Source organism: Argiope bruennichi, chromosome 2 (assembly GCF_947563725.1).
Source record: "Argiope bruennichi chromosome 2, qqArgBrue1.1, whole genome shotgun sequence".
Lineage (NCBI taxonomy): Eukaryota > Metazoa > Arthropoda > Arachnida > Araneae > Araneidae > Argiope > Argiope bruennichi.
In genome coordinates this window covers 116,315,827-116,338,912 of record NC_079152.1, presented here as the reverse complement: position 1 = coordinate 116,338,912, position 23,086 = coordinate 116,315,827, and the positions used below count along the sequence as shown (strand labels likewise).

The window sequence follows — 23,086 nt, the reverse complement described above, 5'->3', positions numbered from 1 at the left end:
ATAAATCTTGAGACTGTAAATGGCATTATTCCTTCCATTACAAAGCATTTATTTGCAAACGATAATTTTATTAAGAGAACGAATAGCGAATACATTCGATAACTTAATAATTAAGATTTTTTTATTCGATTCCTAATCAAAGCGTTGTTAAATTAAATGTGTAAATACAAATATATAAATGAATAAGTCATATTAAATTATAGATTATTTAATTGTAAGAGTAATAAGTATGAAACTGAAATAAAAGTTGTGTGTAAAATTTAATTATGTGTCGTGTGTTAAATTCAACTATGAATTGTGTGTTTAATTTAAATTTCATATAATTTTACTGAAGTCATTTCACATCTGTTTCATGCAAGATGTGCAATAGATGGCGAAATAAATTGGAATGGCTCATTTAACGCACATCAAGTGACTTTGAATAAATAAAAGTTTGTTAAATAAGGAAGAAATTAAATAAATAATATAAACTAAATATTGCATGGTATAATTTCCTTTCTTTTATTTATTTTTTCTAAAAACTGATAATTATGAAATAATTTAATGAATTTCTTCTAATAAGGGTTCTGAAATTTAAAATAATGTTTTAAGTTATTAATGCTTCATGAAGTAGATGCACTTTTTAACAATATTTATTTTATTCTCTTAGAGATACGAAAGAAAAAATAATGTTAAAGGATATTGCGTAGGAAGTATATAACAAAGAGAAAAATAATATACTCCCTTTTTGAAAAGCAAAAATATGTTTAGCCCTTATTTAGCAGAAAAAAAGTTTATCTAATATAAATTTGTTCTTTTGAAATTTCCAATTCTTAAACAAGAAAATGGTTTTCTTCATATCAAGATATTTGGGCATATTTGAATAAGTAAATTCTTTCATAAAACTTTATGCTTTGTTTCTACCACCGAAATAATTTGTAGAATTTCATATATGACTTATATAAATTAAGTTTATACTACAAACAAAACCCTTTGAAGTCCGTTGTGATTGTACGCTTATTCGAGAAGTATTTGTAAATGAAGCCATTGAGCCTTTTTTGGTTCAGTTAGTTAAAAAAAAATGCTGAATTTAATTTTCAACCTTACATAAACAATAAAAATTTTCAACAATTTTGTTTATATTTATGTTGAAATTTAGCAAGGTAAATGAGAAACTGAGATTAGATTTAGGTGAGGTAGGTTTTTTTAGGTTATTTTATTTGGTAGAAACCATGAAAAAATGACGAAAAACTATATCCTCTTGTAGTCATTATGCCTTTGTGCCATCATGACGTATGAGTTTGAAATTAATGAGAAGACAAGAAAATTCTACCATCCAGATGGTTCATAAAATATTTCCTTTTTATGAAGCTTAGAAGATTATTCAGTGAAAATAATCAAATGTTTAGATTCCAGATAATCAAGAATTAGCATTCCAATCTGCTTTTCAGCAAATTAAATTCTGTTTTGATGTTAAGCAGTTTTTTTATCACAGCAGGAAAAATTGTATAATTTACGAAATATATTTAATAAAACAATGATGTTTATTTCATTTTTTTTAAATTTAAAATTAATTTTACTATATAATAAATTAACACGAAATATAATGACAACAGACATTATATAAGAAATATAATGTCTATTGTTATGACAATGAAACATGTTTTTGTGATAATATGACAAATATGTATTTACGTATTATTATGTAAAAATGTACTGAAGATATTAATTAAATCGAAAATTGGCATTTATTGTTAAGATATCAAAATAATTTTTAAAAAATTAGTATATATGAAATGAATTAATTACATGGCTTCAGGAACCAATTCAAAAAATCAATAATATATGATTTAAAAAAATATATAAGAGAATTAAAGTGAAAATTATATTATTTGTTATTATGCTCAATAATACAATATAGATTCTTTTTAATTTTAAATAAAAATTGCACAAATATATAAATATTTGCATTCAGCATGTAGGAAAATAATTAAAATTTTATGAACTGAATTATTTCTTTAAAGTTAATTAATTAAAAGAGTGGAAAATACTGTATGAGGGGCCAATAAAAGAATATTAAGGACTACGTAATATCATTCATGAATCATCACTGTGCTTTGAAAAAACAAAAAAAGCTGAAAATAAAGATACAACATAATTTCTCACTGTTATGAATGTCAGTACATGCATGCATATAACAACGAAAATTCTTTCAAATGTAATATTAAACATTAAAAATATGTGAATTAAATATAAATTTAATAAAATATGTAAAAATATTACAATTAAAAATGTCAATCTTTAGAATTGAGAGTGGGTTTTTAATTTTTCAACGTGACTGAAAGAATTTTTTTAATAATATATATAATTTACTTCAACATTCTATGAGTTATATAGCTATTCATAAAGTGACCTAATAATTTACCTTATTTTTAAGGATTTTGTTATGTATATGCTTTTAAAGACCGACGTTTCTCTCAAACGCGGTTTGTACCAAAATTTGAACTTTGGCAGTGAAAAAAAATTTCATCAAACATATAGATTTACTTGAAATTGAATTCTATTTCTTCACGCTATTTTGGGTTGAAATAATTTAATTAATGCGCATATTATTATTAATTAAAAAATTTTAAAAAAATTGAATGTAAGATAATAATTTGCTTTCTGAAAATATATTTTTTTAATAATGCTTTTTAGATTTTTATTTTAAAATATCTTGTATGAAATGATAACGTTTTTCCAAAATCTTTAATAATCATGAATCTAGAATGTAAGATATATATATATATATATACTCACACCACACACACTATTTACTAATAAGTATTTGGGCACCGATGCAAATGAGAATATCTGTGTTCCTGATCTACACCATGCCTTCTGTATTTAAATATCGTGTAGTAAACATCATTGGCATTGGTTGCATGCAAGATACCATGAAATTCAGAGCTGTCTGACTTCTTTGTTTTGATAAATAACATCCACAAGGAAGCATATTTGCTTGGTTTCCATGGTCATGCTGCCACCCCTAAGCCTTTGATTACAAAATCTAGCCGCATTGCTCGTTTGAGGTGGTGCAAGGCGTATCGAAATTTGACAGTAAATGTGTGGAAACAGGTTCTCTGGAGGGATTAATCAAGGTTCAGACTCTATTAGGCGTATACATGAAGAACGCCTTTCGCCAGAATGCATTGTGCCTACAGCAAAGTTTGGCGGAGTTGGAATTGTGGTCTGGTGATGATTCTTGTGGAACGGATTGGGACCCTTGATCCCAATTCATGGTAAACTCAACGCCGATTCTTACTCCACTATTCTAGACAACTACTCTGTGACAATTTTACGGGTTCGATCATTGTTATTTCCAGGTTGACAACGCCACTTGTCATTTGGGAGGTCAAAAAATGGATTAGTATGATGACAATGGGACGAATCAATTGAACTAGCTGCCCAGAGTCCAAACTTGAATCTTAAAGAGAACCTCTGGTTCGAATTGGATCGCAGAATTAAGGAGTGCAGCAACAGTCCAAAATCGGTGAAAAAACTTACATGTCTTTTCCAATCTGAGTGGAAGAAAATAGCACTGTCTATCATCCAAAAACTTGTGTAGAGCATGTCCGGAGGGTAAAGGTTGTATTTATCTCAGGTGAATGCTCTACCAACTATTGAATATGAGTAAATTGTGTTTTTCTCTTTAATCACAGGTACACAATTACTTATTGTTAGATAGCGTATATTATATTATATATATATATATATATATATATATACACACAAGATCCACGTCGAAATGTAAGAAAGCATCAAAAGCCAAAAGAAAGCACCAAAAAAAAATGCCAGGTTACCACAGGACAAAACAGAGAACCGGCAGTTGATTTATTTCTATTTAATGTTTTTCAGAATGACAAATAAAAGGACAAAAAATTAGAAAATAAAAAATAAAAATAGGAAATAAAAAACTATAAATAGCAAAAAATGGGAAAAAAATTGAAATAGGATAGGAAAAAAATCCAGTAAAAATATAAACATAGAATAATATAGAACGTAAAAAAAACTAATTATAGCAACACAATTTTTTTTATTAATTTAGCTTATTCCAATTATTTTTTTAATTAATTAGTAATCAATTCTATTTTAATTAAATTTAATTTCGTCAAAAATAATACAAATCGCAAGTTTTAAATAAAATGAAAAAGCTTATATTTAGAAACCGATTCTGGCATTACGCTAGCAACAAAAATAAAATGATGTTTTTACTAAATATAATCGCTTTATACTAAATATAATCGCTCGAATCTAAGAACTGCTACTGTTTAGTTGAACAAAAAAATGCTTACCTTTTCATAATCGATAAATAATTTATATCATTAGCCATTTTCAGTAAAATGTATGAACGAATTTTTTGTTTTGCTAATCACCCGTGATGTCTCAGTTGAAAAATAATCAGTTCATATTTTAATCTTTTTAGGAAAAAAATAGTTTTAAGGGAACAGGAATTTTAACGAATTAAAATACTTCAAAAGATTGGCAGCAATTAATTATAAGGTGATAGCGCAATTTCTTAAGATATTAAAATGCCTTCTTTATTTCTGAAAGCGTTTTATCATAACACGGGCTGATATATTTTAATTATTTCTATCAAAGATGACAGACCTTGGCTTATTATAATTTTGAGCTTAATTAAATGGATATTGTAAAATATAAAAATATCAAGCAAGTCTCTTAGGGTTGCATGCATTTGTTTAAAAGGATAAAAATAAATAAAACTGAAACAAAAAATATGCCTTGCAAAAATTAGCGAATTTTTGTAAATATAAATAAAGAGCGAAATTAATCTTTGTTTCTGAAAAGATTAAAATTAATTGTTCTCATCAAATGATTATAATTAATGTTATCTTTAATTTCGAGATATTTTTGGTAAATTACAAGTGATCAATTAAATATTTATGTTCTCATAATTTATTTAACGTTTTTATTAAAAATCCTTAAATATAAATATCAATAGATTGATTATACCTTTGCTTTGATGAAATATATTCATTGAATATTTTTGATTGATCAATTTTTTTTTGTTTAAAATGTTTTCTTATTATGAATTGTTTACATTACTTTATTCAAAACGAAGATTAATTTTCTAGAAATTTTATATAGTAACATTAAAAAAATATTATTCCTTTTTTAAAATTAATAATTCATACTGGAAGCTATTAAACAATACGTACTAGAATATCGTCTTAATTTTCATAATTAGATTTTGATGCTATTATTTTTAGAGGAAAAAAACTCTTTTTTTTAAATAAATTTTCTTATGCATAAAATTTATATATATTTTATGAAAAATGCAACTGAATGGTTAAAAAAAATAAATGTGATTCAATATCTTTCATGGCAGGGAAATGGCATAAAACATTACAATCACCACTAAAAGAAGATCGACAAACAACAACAAATATTTTAATTTTATCAGGCACATCTAAAAAAAAGTAACAACTCATAAAATATTCAGGCATCTCTTATCATGCATATAAATTTACAACAGGAATACTCTTTAATTAAAAGAGCACATTTTTGTGACAGTTTGAAAAAAAAGTTGTTTTCATTTTGAGTGCAAATAATTATCACAAAATTTCACATGTAGCATTTTAATTAGACAGTATAAGCATGGAAAAATAAATTAGGAGATGAATACAGGGATTCTTAAATTTTATTCTTGCATGAAAGTAAAAAAAAAAAATAATTAGCATGAACATAATAGAATGAAAAAAAAATTAAAAAACAAAGTAGTGAAATACAGAAAAAATGAACATGCCCTTTCTTTTTTGAAGATATTTGGGAATGCTTTATTTATTTTAAATATTTAACAATATTTGTATCAAAATTTAAATTCTTTGGAACTTTTTTAATGGATTATAATTCTTATTGTAATATTCTGATTTAAAAATATCTTCGATTTCTGTTTAATAATCATAAAACTTAATAGAAAAGGATGAATATGTTTCTTTTTTTTACCTAATAGTGCAGCCGACAAAAAAATTCCAATTATATATTACGAGGTGGTAATTTTTACCTTACCCTAAATTCAAATCTTCAGTTTTATGAACATTAACACCCTCAAAGAATTATTACTTTAAACAGTATATAAGTTCAAGAGCATTTAAAAAAATACAAAGGCAATCACCAAAAGTTATACTTTTGAAAAAATTTCATAACAAGATATTATTGAAGATAATTTCAGAATTACTAACAATTTATATTGATTTTACTGTAATATTAAAAGACTGTACAAACTTGTAATATTCTCTGTAGAAAACAATTTTTTCAAATAATCCAAATGTAAACTTGCCAGTAAAATTAATGTATAATATAAAAAAAAATGTTGCTCATTGATAGAAGTTTTAAACAAATGTTGAAAGGTTTATTATTTAAGTGAATTGGATATATAAAAAAACACATAATGGAACTTCTAAATGTTGGAAAGCACAAGAAATATAAAATGAGGCAGCTGAAAGCAAGTCGGACAATGGATGCATTTTGAGATGTGGATAAGTTGAATCTTTAATCTAATGTGATTTCTAACAGTAAATAGTGATATTATTATGTGATATTGCTTTCCAGCGAAGTAGGTCTTCTGATAATGAGGATTTTATTTTAAAGATGATGATGAGGATTTTTACAGATAGAAATCATGGATGCTCAAAGGATGATGACAAGTCAATAGCCCCTGGCCTTGTCGACTTTACGTCAGAATCGAAGAATCTAGAAACTACAAGAATCCTTGGGATAGTTCCATTAGAACTAGAGTTATGTCGTTTGTTCTAGAAATTTCTGTGTTCTGTTTCGGAAACTATAAATAACCAAGAGACAAACCTTAAGAGTCAGTACTGAGTCAGTTGAGAGTAAAAGACGAGTCAAGATAGATGAGTAGTTGAGTGAAGTCTAACTTCTGCGAGTTCTTTTTGAGTGCTATTACGGTTGTTTAGAACGGATTTCTATTTGTGGGTTAATGTTTACTGCAAGTGCTGAACTTGCCTACTCTTATCTGTGTTTTGCTGATTCTGTTTTCGCATTTTCGGATATAATAATATATCGCTATACCCACTGGAGTTTGGATTATTTCCGCAACTATTGTCTCCATAAGTTCTAATAATTGTGAAGGCTAAGAATTACGGTTAATATATAAATTCGAAGGATAAGGCAACTACAGATGGAAGTCAACCTTATCTAAAAATTTACTTTTCCTCCCTTGAATCACTTGAAGTATTTTGCATGATGCGATTCAATGAACTAAGATGCCAAATACATACTCAGTTGGCTAGAAATACGTGAAAAAATTTCTTCCTTCCCAGTTTTAGATATTAGATTTATATTAAGATAGATCGTAAAAATTTTTTTCTTTAAATTCGATAAGACTTACTGCTGAAAAATTGAAATATGTTACCATTAATGCACTTTTTTTTGTGCCTTCAGATTGTTTTGGATCAAAGATCTGAATTTCCACAAACGGCTTTAGATTTTTTTTTCTTTTGAGTCAACAAAATATGACTCTCAAAATAACTCAAGTAAGCCAGTCTAATAGAAGAAATTCTGTCGTTAATTAAGTGGCTGTGTAAAGAAACGTTGAGTGTTTTGATTTGACTAGGAATTGCTCAAGACTGTTGATTCTATTGACAATAATAGTAGTTAATAGTTAAAAAGTATGAGTAATAAATTAGGAATTATGAGTTAATAGTACTAAACTCATTAAATGACTCTGGAGAACAAAGGAAGTCATTCTTGATTTCTGCAAGGTACCATTCTTCTTTTGCGTTTTGCCCTTTAAGTGTGATCAATGTAATACAGAACTCCTTACAAATATATAATTGCAATGAAAAATTATTTTAAATAGAAATATTATTTCTAAAAAACAATTTCTTTAACTAAAACTGTTAAACTGAATAAGATCCGAATAAAGTTTCTTTGAAATATCCAGAATTCAGAATCATTCCATGACTTTTTAACAGTAAATAAATTTCAACGAAATATTAAAAAACTAGCGGAATAATGGCAAGTTTTATTATATGAAAAAATAATCTACCACAAACATTAAATAGGAGCAAATTTAAAATTCAAAAACCTTTTTAGGATATGACTGAACAACACAAATCTCAAAGCTTAAAGCATTTCAATTTATATATCTCATTTATTACAGTGAAGTTCGAAGAATAAATTACGGTAAAATCAGATTTTTCAATCAAATAATAATAACGTTTAATAGTACTAATTTTAATTACAAATGATCAACAGATGTATATATTAAGATGAAAAGATTGAATACAATTTAAATTACTCCAAATCTTAAAACCTAAAAGACTAAGACTTGAAGCATTGGGAATAAAATGATAAGAATTTTAATTATTTTTTGTGTGTGATGTTTTTGTATATTTGATGTCTGCTTTATTTATTTATATAAATAAAGAATTAAAATGGATTATTTGAAAAATATAAAGAAATACAATTTTAATAATATTTTCCTGTAGTTAATTTATCGAAAACAATGAATTATATAAATATTTGACAATGAGCTGCAATTTTTCTGCAGTGAGTAGATATGAATTTAAAAAAAAACCAGGTTTCGGTATATTATTACATATGCGAAGAAAGTGACTAACTAGCTATTTAATATTTGTTATAAAAATTATAATTTGCATTAAAAATTTGAATTTCAGACTATGGTGATTAACATAATAAAATGAACATTTTTGTGGAAGATCTTAATGTACATCAACCATTATAGGAAGTTTTCTTTATATACATAGGGATCTGTGTATGGCTTTATTTAAAAAAAAATTTAAACGACCCTTTATACTTATATTAATGATTTCCGAAAAAATAAAATTCATTTTTTAGGATATCAATTAAATGTGAACTGATGTGGGTTTTAATAGGTATTCCTAAACATTTTTTTCATAATCATTACATCTATGCTAAGATTTTCTGTATTTATTTACTGGAAGAAATCTTTTAGCAAGTACAAAAATATTTTTTTTTAAATTCTGTTTCAACTAGTTGCTTCAGTTTGTGATTTTGCTTGATTTTATTTTCAATTTTTAATAGCTCTCTCTTAATTTATACACCAAATTATTATTTTAAATGTAAACTCAGCATAGCATTATATATTTAACTAGCATTTCCTATTTCAAAATTGAATAAAATTATCGTTATCTTTTATATAATGCTAATCAGCGTTCTAATTTTCAAAAAACATGCACAGAGCGTTAAAGAAAATTTATTAAAATAGCAGAATAAAAGGGAAAAAGCCTTCTAGCCTTACTGTGAACTGACATTATTGGCATTAAAAACCTTGTATTCGAAACATTTTTACCATTTTGTTAGCATAAAATTTAAAATTAGGGAATCCAGAACATTAAATTTTCTTTTCGTCTAATTTTCTAATATATTTATTTTGAAAGGATAAGGTTACTGAAAATGGCTGTTACAGTATTACTTTTTTCATAAAGTACTGTACTTTTTTTAAAAAAAAATACTCATTTAAATTGTTAATAATATTTGAATTTCTCTTTAATGAACTTCTTTCTTGTTAAGAAAACGGAATTCTGTACTTTAACACTCTAATTAAGCACTGTTCGAGCTCCATTAATAATATTTCGGATTATAAATGTTCTTCTGCAGCCATTTATCCTAAGCTTTTGCTCAGAGTTTATTAATTATAAATTTTTCAATTAAAATGTATTAAAATAATACAAATTATTCCTTCATGCAGAAAATTTTGAAATGAAATAAAACACACATTGAAAGACACAGCAAGAAATACGAAAATCAAAATTATGGTGATGTCATATCATGCAAAATGATGAATTAAAAAAAAAGAAGCAAGGATAAAAAAAAAATATGTATGAAAGATCTTCGATCTCAGATACTTACCAATGGGTCGAATCTCATCCGCAAAATCATCAAAAAGATCTGAGAAGAAAAAAAAAGATTTAAATAAATTTCAAAATCCCACAAAAGAAAAAAAAAATGTTATAGAATCAATTTCAAAATCGTAGGAGATGTATGTCATTCATATACCATATTTCAACTACAGGACGTCTTTTGGGACTTTTTAATGAATTTCAAATGGGTACATTTTATGAATATTTGATTTTAAATATGATATATGAATGAAATAAAAGTTTTTACACATCTTAGAAGACAATTATATATCTGAGTAAAAATATTTCAAACATTTAAGATCAATAAAATTTTGCAAACAAGTGAAAAAAAAAAAGATTTAAATAAATTTCAAAATCCCACAAAAGAAAAAAAAAATGTTATAGAATCAATTTCAAAATCGTAGGAGATGTATGTCATTCATATACCATATTTCAACTACAGGACGTCTTTTGGGACTTTTTAATGAATTTCAAATGGGTACATTTTATGAATATTTGATTTTAAATATGATATATGAATGAAATAAAAGTTTTTACACATCTTAGAAGACAATTATATATCTGAGTAAAAAAATTTCAAACATTTAAGATCAATAAAATTTTGCAAACAAGTGAAAAAAAAAAGATTTAAATAAATTTCAAAATCCCACAAAAGAAAAAAAAATGTTATAGAATCAATTTCAAAATCGTAGGAGATGTATGTCATTCATATACCATATTTCAACTACAGGACGTCTTTTGGGACTTTTTAATGAATTTCAAATGGGTACATTTTATGAATATTTGATTTTAAATATGATATATGAATGAAATAAAAGTTTTTACACATCTTAGAAGACAATTATATATCTGAGTAAAAATATTTCAAACATTTAAAATCAATAAAATTTTGCAAACAAGTGAAAAAAAAAAGCGAAAACAGCATATTGATATTTTATACATTTATTTGATAGGCACTAAAGTTTTAGTTTTAGAATTCATACAATGCAATAAATTCATAATCAGGTGATCTGCAAGAGGTCCACTCTAATAGAGGCCCAATAACTAATTTCTAAATCGCTAGAAATACGCATATTCTTTCAACTGAAGTAATCTTTCAAATGATACGATAATTTTATGTTGTTTGAGTCAATAAATGTGCTACTGAAAAATTACGAAATTCTTAGTCTTCCGATGTAGTTATTCATATTTAGTAAATTGTTCAAAGCTCTCTATTTTAAACAAAAAAAAAATGTTGCAGACTTTTGCAACTAAAACTGACCAAATTATGAAACTGATATCGTCATTGTAAACGATTTCATGAGCCACCTCAAGGGAGATTCGACAATCAATGCACGTAACTTCGTCGAAGCGACTGTTGATTGATCTAAAATAATAAAATAACTCTTCTGAAGAATAGCAGAAGATGTTGATGCGTCAAATTATTTATTAAATATGACTAATATAATCTGAAAAGGATTTGTATAGAATTTAGAAATTGTAGATTTTGGTTAGTATGTTTATTGACACAAGCAGTTTAAAGCAGTGTGTGTGTGTCTTAATGACCTATTGTCATTAGTTTATTTAATTCCTTATTATTATGTCTTATTATTTTGTCATGTAATTATCTATTACCAGAATTAGAGTTGGCGTCCTATATATTGAATGTACTTTAATAAGTTAAATTTCAGACTTATTCCGTTGTTTTTACTTTATAATCAATTGTTATTGAAAATAATTGTTATTTGTGATTATTCTAATTGTTATTAATAGTATAATAATATTTTTATTTAGTATTTTCTTTGGTAAATATTAGTTGATTCTTATTTTAGAAAGTTAAGAAATCACATATATTAAAGACTTAAAAATATTTTTAATTTGATAATAAATTTGATTTATCAATAAAACAAATAATTGCAATTACACCAAGAAAAGTTGATTTATATAAAATTGTAAAAATATGTCTATTGTTTAAAAAAATCATTTAAAATCCTTTATAATTTCAAAGAAATGAAATCTTATCTCATTTCTTACCAGACTCAAATCGAAATAAATCAATCGCGGAAAGCAATAATCTTTTATTCGAGAGAAACGCACAGAAAGTTTGAAGTAATATATGGAAGGACGATAGTTTGGGAGAAACCAGGAATAAAAATATGGCCCTGAATTCTTAGGCTATTTGTCATGGCTGTTAGGAAGAAGAGATCTTCACACTTTTCCCCTTCTTATGCATTTCCTACAGTTTTATTTCTTTCGCATATCTATCTTATTTCCTTTGGACAGACTTGTAAAATTCTTCTTTAAATTTTTAATACGAATGTATCACAGTGATATTTTGTAGAGAGAAGAATTCAGAAGAATGAATTTCGTGAGTCACGGAGACGTCAAAGGTACATTATAAATTGAACTACACATATCATCCGACGCAAGCACTACAAATTTCATGTATTGTACAGTGACGTCATTTTCTTTATTCTCTTTTGAAATGCAGAACGAATTCCGAAATTAAATTAGTAACGAAAAAATGACGTGCATCATGTGAGAGTACAGAGTAATAAAAGGGGGTCCAATTTGATTTGGAATTTAAAATAGTGAAATATCATTAGTACATGCTTTTCGTCAGTACGTCATTTCATCCTGATGATAGATAATTACAATAAGTATTCGATTCTACAAGTATTCAGAAGGAATTTAAAAATTAAATGAGTAAATTAGTAGTGTACAAATGATACGCATCATGTGAAAATCTCAATACAGAAGTAATAAAAAAAGGAGATCAATCAGATTTAAAACTTAACACATTGAAATCTCTTTAGTAAATGGTTTTACTCAGTACGTTATTATTATAATTGCTGACAGGTAAATACTATAAGTATTCGATAGCTTGCTGAGTAAAATCGTTAATGAAAAATACTTTAGGAAATAAATACAATTCGCAGTTATTTAATTAAAATTCAAAATCAGAAATGATAAAAAAGAAATTTATTTATTTAAAAAAAATAAAATTTTAATTTTATTTTTTCTTTCACAACAGTTACTTTTAACTTTAACTTGATTCTTTCTTTATTTTTTTACACATTATCTATAGAAAATTCTAAAATTTGATCAACGAATCAGACAGAATGAATTTACTTAGAAAAGCAAGGAAAGTGGCACGGCAGATGAGATAAATAAAAATCACCAAAAATTTGTTGTTGTTTCAATGGATCAGAACACGGCCCTTTTCCTGCCTACCTCAAAAGGTTCAATCTGTCTGAGAGTGACCAGTGCAGTTGTGGTGGGATAGGCACCGCACTTCATTATGCTACGGAATGCATCCTTACAATCTCCTGGCATATGAAAAAACCATCACCAAGCCATGAACAAGAATGGCGGAAAAGAGTCGCCGGCAACTTCCTTTCCAGGCAAAAAATCCACAGTATAATTAAATTTATAAGTGGAAATAGAGACCTATTCTTGCCTCCATAGCACTCAACATCAAGTCTCCTACCAAAAAAGACTAAGGGAAAAAACAAGCACTGCAGTCTCCTGTCACACATTTCAATCAAACAGAGATTGTCTTCATTTCCATTTTTCAAATCATTTTCCATCTGATTTTTTTTTAACTGCATCCTGATCTACTATAACATAAAAAATGTGAACACAGATTATATGTATATTTTTACAAATTTTATCTCTCAATCTGCATTATATTTCTAAGTTAATTACTACAAATTATATTTCTAAGTTGAAAAATTATGTAAACGGTCTCACCATAATATAATTTCTTATATAATTGTAAATTTTGTAAATAGTTATTTTTGTTTCGTTTTCCTACTGTAAATATTTTGTTAATTAAATAAAATTCCCGTAACATGCCTACCAAACCGTTCAGTGACCAGAATGACCGGATACGGGGGTATGAGACGGCGTTCTGTTCTGTTGTTTCAATGGAAGCTTAAAATATCCTTATTGAAAACGACCACAAAGTAAGCACTTAAATATTTTTTATCTAAACTTTTTTAGAAACAGATGAGTCGAAAAAAGTTCCTCAGAAAAATAAGCTTTACATTTAACGTATGTAATCTTGTATTTGTAGAATTTATGGATAAGTAATTCGCGATTTAGGGTGTCTTTATTCCTAGCACACTGATAAAATATATCTAATAAATTAATTATAGCACAGTGTAAGATTTTGAGAATGTGTCAGTTAATTATAGAATTATGAAAAAGGGCATTTTCAAAGACACAGAATATATCATTCTTGGTTCATTTGTGACAAATTAGATTACTTACTTTCCATACATTTTCTTATTTTCTCATATATAATGCATACAAACCAAAAGTATCGTATTAGCCAAAAAATTCGATATCGAGATTTTGAACTATCCATAATTCAGACTTTCTTGAGTACTAAAAGCATATTTTTGGAATTATATCTGTTTTTTTTAACAGATAACTGAAAAATGTTTTTGGCTAGACAAATGAAATTTGGTATGTGGTCTTTATGTCTGATTTTCCTGCTCAAACAGTTTCAGCAGGAAAAATCATAAAATGCATTCAAATTTGATACACAGTTCAAGCATCTGAAGTGGAGATCCGTAAACAGTTCAGAACTAAATCTTTCAGCGAACTGATAGTCGGTTTATACGTTCTCGTGCCTTTTAATGCCACTCATAAACTATACGCAATATGTCAAATTTTAGTTCAAAATGCATTATCGTTATTCAAATGCAATTTCCTTTACAATGCCAGAAAGCACAAATTGTTCACGTCTGGAGCTCTGAATATATATACACTATACTATACACTATATACACTATACACTATGCTTGAGCATTCGTGGCATTCAGAACCTATTTAAGGTCTACAAAACTATGAGTGAGAGAGGAGAGGGAATATTTCCTTTTTGAGGAAATAAGTGAGATTGTTTCGAGAAATATAACTCTTGCTGAATTTAAGCAAAAGGATATAGTGTATATTCACACACACTGTCATTTAAAGACTAAAAAAGCTTCAATCTACCAAATAATGATTACGAAAACAGTAAAATTATTTCAATGTTTTTAAAGAGAGACATCGAAATATGTTTTTAGATTGAAGAATTCTGCTAAAAAGCATTTTAAATAGAGAAACTACAATACAGTATATAATTTTCCTTGTAATGATGCTTTAGTACTCCTTCAGAAGGACACAAGCATCTCAAAACAGCAAATCGATCTCAATGCATTATCTAAACCAGTATCTAAACCAAAAACGTACTCCATTAACGATATTTTTCAAAAGTAACCCACCAAGTTTTTTCCATCTTAGAGAGAGGTGTTAATGGTTTCCTTCTCAGCAAAACAAAAACCACAACCATAAACTCATAAAGTTCTCCAGTTTCGATTATTTCTTAGCACATTTTCGCTTAATGCTTTACCAGCAAAGAGCAAGTCCGCAAAAAGCTGTCACTGCAAATGTTGTGAAATAGAGCAATTTCACAACTCAGTGCCGATCTGAAACCCATCAGGGACCGACGAAGAAAAACGGTCAGTGGATAACAATAGCATTTTCCCGCCCAGGCTCTGGCACAAAGTGCATCAGAGGTTGCTGGTGGGCAGGCTTTGCTCCCCCTCCCTTTTGGGCCCTTTTCTTCTCCTCATCTAATTGCCAGGATCGTTCTTTGTCCTACACCCCCCGCCCCCCAGATGGATGGGTCTTCTGTTGTCCCGGCCATCGGAAGCTCCACCACTTTAGCAGATCTTGGTTATCTGCCAAGATCCATCCGTCTCTCTTCTAGCGCACACTTTGGATGACACTTTATTCCTTTGTTCCGTAGATTTCTTCTTCTTCTTTCTTTCTCTCTCTGTCTTTTTTTTTCTTTTTTTTTTACGGATCCTAATTATGGGTTGGCCGTTATTTGTATCGCATCGTATTACATCAATCTTAATCACTCAATATCGCGCTCCTAATGGGAAAAATTTTGTCGAATCCATTTGACAATAACCTTTGGCAGTTAAATGCTCTTTGCTAGTTAAGGCTCCGAGAAAGAGTCATTTCTTTCTTCTAGAGAATCTTTGGAGAAGTTGTGTTTTAATTTATAGTCTTTGGAAGCATTGCAGCTGAGCTACATATAATAAATGAAAACGTATTTTTGAATCATAATAATAAATTTGATGCAATTTATAAAAACTATTATTTATACATATACATATACGAGAGAGAATCAAAAAGTACAGGGATATTTGAGAAAAAGCACATTTATTCTAATGGTAGAAAATTGAAACTTACATTATTTTTCTACATAACCACTTGGACTTCAACGAACTTTTCTCAATGTTTCACAATTTGTTTCTTTTTTTTATTTCAACAGATAAAAAAATGTTTCAAATTTGCAACCAATTTTGCTTTGCATCAATCATTTCTTCAACGGGCTGCAAATCTTCTTTTTCTTAGAGCTTTCTTCAATGGCCTAAATATTGAAAATCACTTGGAGCCAAGTCTGGCGGGTACTCTAACACTTCGAATTCCAACTCCTTTATTGTTTTATCCGTCCACTAGGCAGAATGTGACCGAGCTTTATTTTGCTGCAGGGTGACACTTTTTCGTAATATGTAAAATATTGGCGATTTCGTCTACTATCATTCGTCTGTTTTCCATCACTATATCCTTAACAACATTCAAATTGTCTTCAATGGTTAACATCGATGGCCTATCCTATCTTTCGTTGCCACATAAAGAAGTTCTTCCCTGTTTAAAGTTCTCTATGCAATCGTAAATTGCGATAAACATTTGTCACCATACTGCACTTACATTCGACAACTAATTTCCAAAGGTTTAACATCTTCAGCAAACAAAAAGCGAATTTCTTCTCTCGTTTCCTTCTTGGTGCCGAAGGACAATGGAGCTTCCATATTTAAGGTCTGCTACACTCCAAAGACTTAAACGGGATTAAGAGCAACACATTGCATAGAAGTGTTGCAGACTTCACCACTAATTCAGCTATGGATACTAGCAGTGCTATGAAATCCTGGGAAGAGAAATTGAAAAAGTCCCTATACCTTTTGACTTTCCCTCGTATTAATTGTAAATATGTTGAAATGACATATTTGATTTTATGAATATAAAGGAAATCGTGGTTGTAGTAAAAATCTTCAACCTGAAGATTTAAATTGATTTCAGCATTTTATACCACCCCTGAGTTCAGTAAGCTTAGTTTTAGAATCATGAGTATCTACTCAAATGAAAGTGAGCATGGTGCTCAACAAATGATTGGAATCGGATAGGTAAAACGGTTTTATTACCCTAACTTAAGATCTGCACCAGATTTTAAGCCAAAATCTGTCGCCATGTCGATTGTCCATCTATATGTCAAATTATAGTTTGTATATTCGGTAATTCAAACGTTATGAGCTAAATGTATGGATTACCAAAAATGCATGGATTTGCATCAAAATTGTGGATTAATTTTCAAATTTCAGATAAAACTCGATTCAGTTAGCTACACAATAAAGTCGAGACCAAAAAATGTAGGACATTACATTGTAAATGTGTAAGAAGTCAAAGGGGATGGGTATCAATCTCGCTGGTTAAAAAATATTTTATTCTGGAACGTCAATATAGTGTTTTATCAATTTTACAGAGTCGAGTACGCATTGTATTATCATTTAACCCTCTCATTTTTAAGATCATTCGAAACCAATACCTCAGAATATTAGAACACTCGAGTTTCTCTTTTAAAAATAAGAAAAATTCCCCACGCACTCAAAAAACGCCATTATAGCTCTTCTTCTTAAGGGGCTGATATAGAGGATTTAGCTTATCTCGGGTATCTTTTTGAGATTTCTCAGAAAATCTCTCAGTTCCCCAAATCCCCTGTGAATACTGCTTCGTTTAGCGCTGGCGTGGTGATCGGCTGTCCAGCAAACGCATCTGGGTGATCATATTTAATGAACAAAACATGTGTCTCAGGAATTAAATCAAAAACAAAGCAACGATAATGATGAAAGAGGAAAGAATTTTGCAATAATATCCAGGCATCTCGGATCCCACCATCATTCAGCTCGAGGGATGTTTGGTGCTTATCAGTATTAATAGAATTTTAATTTAAAATTACACAATCACATCGTGTGAAAATTTAAATAGCCTTGAATATAATCTAAATGTATTTCAAAGGAATTAAATATTCGAATACAAATTGTTCTAAACGGCAAAACTAGGCATCCTACTTAATTCTTTTCCGATATTCGGTTAATTTTTTTGTGTGTATTTGAAACGAAAATTTTAAAGATATCCCCTCTTTATGTAATAAGCCACCTCTTAATTCACTGTCAACTGAGATATTATATTTAGATTGACACAAAAGCATGAAACAACAACGTTAATATAATCAATTTTCAATTAATCAGTGTTATTATAGGGAATATAAGATTTTCTGCAAAATTCCATTTAGAGAATATGACCAATGCAAATAACAGAGATACTCGAAAAATTTTATCAAGGATAAAGAGGTTGTTAAAATGCCCATATTAACATTCATTCCTAATATCATATTCAGTGTTTAATACCATAAACACGTGCCAAGGTTAAAATGAGTTTAGCTTGCAATGTTATACCACTTCTAAAATTGACATTGGCACTATTATCTAGATTATAGAAACCACTCAAAGTTTATTGGGAATAAAAGCAAGCTGGAGATAAAAACTAATGATGTGACTCAAGATGCTATGACGCATTATACGGATTTATGCATTTATCATCTTGAAGTAGGCCGTTCCACTGCCGATATCGTATTCCAGAATGGACCATTAGGTGTAATGGTCAATTTATTTTTATGTCCTCTCTCCATGTTTAGAAAATGGACTACAGCTTTACTTCACGACTTACTTTATCATTCTATTTGTCGTAGCTGACAGGAAACTCCATAAAAATCAACTTCGGCATTCAATGCAAAGAAGCAAGATTTTGTTTGGTAACATAACCGGAATAATTTTACAAAGCTCCATTTTGTGCAGCTGGTTTATACATGCCCTAATTATTCGCGTTTCGCAAAATGCTGAAGATACAATGCCGAGCATTCGTTTATTCATAATGTCTTACAGATACTGTTTCAAACTGATGTTATTTAAACAGCTTGGACTCGGTGGCAATTTAACATCCAGTTAAATCACTTAGATCAAATTAAATACTTGGAATTTTCATGGGTTATTTTACTCTCTCGTTTACGAAGTATAGATGGAATTGTAATCATCAAAACATTCAATTCGATATTTTGACGAATCATCAAAATTTTCAGACCTCTCTAATTTTAAAAAGTACATTACGTCTATCTATTCCACTGCGGGGCACCTCAGAAATGAGCGTGAGAAGCTTCCGCTATGGTGATTGTGTTTGCTATGGTGGTGTTATAGAAATGGTGGGGCTTCTTCCTATCAATGACGGGACGTGCTTCCCTTGGGAAGGGTTGTAACGTGGCCGGTGGTGACCCTTAGGACTCAACTATAGTTCCTATCAGTGGCGGGTCTGAATAGCCGGTTAAGGTTAAGTCTATCTGTCTGTAAGCGACGTGGTCACCTAAAAACGCTTTCAACTAGAGGAATGAAATTTGTTATATAGATTTTATACCAAATTCCACACTCATGGTTTTAAAATATTTGTATCAGTTTTAAATAAAATCGAAATATAACATGTCAAACGAAATCCAAGTATCTAAAAGTTAAGAAATGTACGTATACGATTTATAAAATGTAGACTTTTCATCAAATTTCGTTAAAAAAATATTCAATTTATTTTAGAATAAAACATTCTGAAATCAATTACATGATTGGTATTGTATCAGATTGTAGTACATCAATATTGTGTTAGAAAAAAACATTCAGATATTAAACATATGACTGATATTGCTTGAAAATGTAAAGCATTATTAAATGCTGGTAGTTTTGATGCTATGCAGACACTGGAATAATTTTTATTCTTATTAAATAAAAAAAAGTGTAGATTTTTATGCTGGTAAGTCTCTCTCCCTTTTTAGGGATATTTTGCCCTGGGATCCCTGGTCATACTGTGAAATTTTTTTCAGATTCTATGAACTACTCTTTTTTCTGTTAGTTGTTTTTCATCTCTAACGCTTACTGAATTCTATATTTGAGATTCTAATTCAATATTTAAAGTTTAAAATTTAAAAAAACAAAACAGATTCTGTTTCAAAATGTCTAGTTGGTTATATTGAACTTTAAACCGTTAACGAAGAAAAATATTAACGTGACAATAATCAAAACATAAACTTTTCGATACTTAATTAGAGATTTGTGAAAAGAAGGTTTTTTTCTTTTTTTAGTTAGTGTTTATCTATTTTATTCCTGTTATTCATACATGTAAGAGAATAAAATTATGCACCAATCGATTTAAGAGGAGACACAATAAATCTACCTGGAAAGGGAATAAATCTTGCTTATTTAGTAGTACAGCCTTTCTGGCTTATAGTATGTAGAAAAAAATGGTAAAATATTTATATCCCTTGCAGGAAAAATTTAATTGATATATGCCTCTTAAATACTTAATTTTTTGCGTTTATCTAAATTAAGGAAGAAATATAAAAAGAAACAACAAAAAAACTAATTTTGGTACAAGTATTTATTAGACAAAAAATTATTTGTAGAAGAAGGAAACTGAACTCTAAGAATGCAAATTTGATAGTGAAACAAAAGTAGTGAAAATCAAACAATTCTTCCTTACTTAATTCTTGGGAAAGCTCATGAATGCACAAGTAATGCAAAACGTTTGATTAACAGCAATGTTATCAGACGAGAAAAGATCTATTTGTCTATCCCTCATGGAATTCAACACAGCCTGAATTTGAATAAATAATAGCGGCACTTTTCCCAAAGCTTTCAAAGACTTGAATTAATAATTATTTGAGGAGAAGCTCTGAGTCCCTTTCAGCGTATAATTCAATAGTTAAATCAACATTAAATGATTATTTTACTTTCATTAAAATCTACATTATATGCAAGATGTGAAAGTAGAGAGGATTTTATTATTATTTATATTAATACTTTTATACTAATTATATGCTTAATTTGAATCACAAATCACACAGTGTAAGGCTAAGTTCACTAAAAATTATATTAGAGCATTGAAACATTATTTTGGCTATGCTGCTTAAGTTGATACTGAATATTGATAGTACAAAGCCGGTTTGTTTCTTTTATCTAGATTAACATTCAACAGTTAATTTAGATAAATCTAATTAGCTGATCTGAAAGCTTGACTTTTAATGGAAAACTTAATCCATTAATGTAGCTTTATCGCAATTATTATCCAGTGATATCATGATAATCCACAACACTTGCAGAAAATTCGACTGGTTATTGAAATAAAGGGTGTCCCACAATTAACGCAAGATGTGAATTTACCACCATTCGTGTAGTAAGGTGTTGGAAACCCTATTAAATTAAACCATTTGACAGCTGATAGTTTAGGGATAGTAAAAACGGAGCTGTGGAGTTAAATAAAGCACAATAGAACAATATTTCAAAAATTATGAGAATCTGACGACCGCAGTTCGAAAATTTGGGAATTGGCATCCCAGATCGTGTGATTTAACACCATTGGATTTCTTTTTATGGGATTATTTGAAAACAAATGTCTATGCCAATAAGCCCACAAGCACGCGTGCATTGAAGGAGAAAAATTATGTCAGAAAATGCATCAACAAAATTTAGCTACACTTATGCAAAACGGTCATGGAAAATTTCTACAAATGAGTGCGTATGTGCCAGCAAAGTCATGGAGGCCATTTGCCCTATGTGGTATTTCATACATAACCCCATCCTGTGTACTTTACGATTCAATAAAAATATAATAATTTAAAGGAAAAAAACTGTGTTTTTTATTTAATTCAAATTCTGCGTTAACATGTTGTTCTCTCGTTTAACGCTCCATTTTCACTAACCATAAACTATTAATTGTCAAGTGATTTTTTTAATAGGGTTGCTAACACTTTACTGCACGATTCGTGGCAAATTCAAATCTTGATTTAAATTTGGAACACCCTTTACAGCTGTTTCATAAGAGTGCTATTGATATTTATATATGAATTCTTTCATGAAAATATGACTGAAACGTGCTTAAAAATTTGTAGCAATTATCAAAAGCTAGACTATATCAAATCAACATCTAAATAATCATCGTAAAGAAAAAGAAATAAAGTATTGATTGAATCAACAATGGTAAATCAAATGATGAAAAATATGATTTCGATTGAATCAAAAATAGAGGAAGAATTAATTACTGGAGTATTCACATCAGGAGAGAAAATAAATAGAAAATCTGTTTCCCAGAGGTAGAATTCTAGTTTCACATAGCTATATTTAGTTCTATTGAAGGCTGATAACAGGACTTAGGTGAAGTTTCTCCATTTTCTTATCTTAGGGGACAGATATTCGGGCCTCTCAAACTCGATATTCCCACTTTTATTTCAATACAGAATTGCTTAAAAGACGGTTGAAGTTAATTTTTGCTTCAAATTTAGTGATATAAATTTGTTTTATTATCGATAAATAATAATTTGTCTTGTATTTTTTTAAACATTTTTAAGGCGCAATAATTATAAAATTCTTTTTAAAAAATTCATACATTAATTTTTTTTAAGTGAAGAATATTCAATGTGATATTTATGTGAAAACTATCTTTTATAATTTTTTAGTAGAATTTTAAGAAATTCTCTAAGGCGATCTCTGAAGTTGAAAACCGTCTTCGCGAGTTATATTTGGAAAAATATTATTTTCGATGAGTTTGATGAAAGTTTGGATTTTTACAATGCAGTATAAATTATCAATGCTGGAATGCATCTATCAGAGAGTTAATTGATAAAATGAGAGAAATTTATTTAATGAGAAGCAAATAAGGAAGAAAAAGAATGCCAGTTTTTTAGAATTAGTTATAGCATATGCGAATTATATCAAAGAAATATTAAATAAAACCGCTGAAAAAATTTCTATGTTTCCTATGATTGCGCAAGCTATGAATACTATTTTATTAAGAAAAAATGTTTTGAGGGGGAAATTAAAAAGCAAAACTCAGATTTTACTTATTTTATTCTAATTCTTTTGTTTTAAGGCAGTTTGTTTGTTTATATATTCATTAAAAATCCTGCTCTATTTTCAGTTCATCTGGATTGCTTTCATGGCACAAATAATCAGTCTGTTTATATTGCAGCAAATATTGGTTAATAATTA

The 23,086-nt window shown here is 28.6% G+C and overlaps 1 protein-coding gene across 7 annotated transcripts in view; it reads right to left on the bottom strand.

Moving 5' to 3' along the window:
- LOC129990169 (disintegrin and metalloproteinase domain-containing protein 11-like) overlaps nt 1-23,086 on the bottom strand; it is a 245,478-nt gene that overhangs the window by 107,903 nt on the left and 114,489 nt on the right. For 4 of the 7 annotated variants that reach the window (XM_056098138.1, XM_056098131.1, XM_056098134.1 and 1 more), the window contains exon 2: nt 9,902-9,936. In XM_056098138.1, the coding sequence (XP_055954113.1) occupies nt 9,902-9,936 (35 nt within the window). Of the gene's footprint in view, nt 1-9,897; nt 9,937-23,086 lie in introns of all 7 variants that reach the window. The other 3 variants (XM_056098133.1, XM_056098135.1, XM_056098132.1) reach the window with 2 other exon arrangements.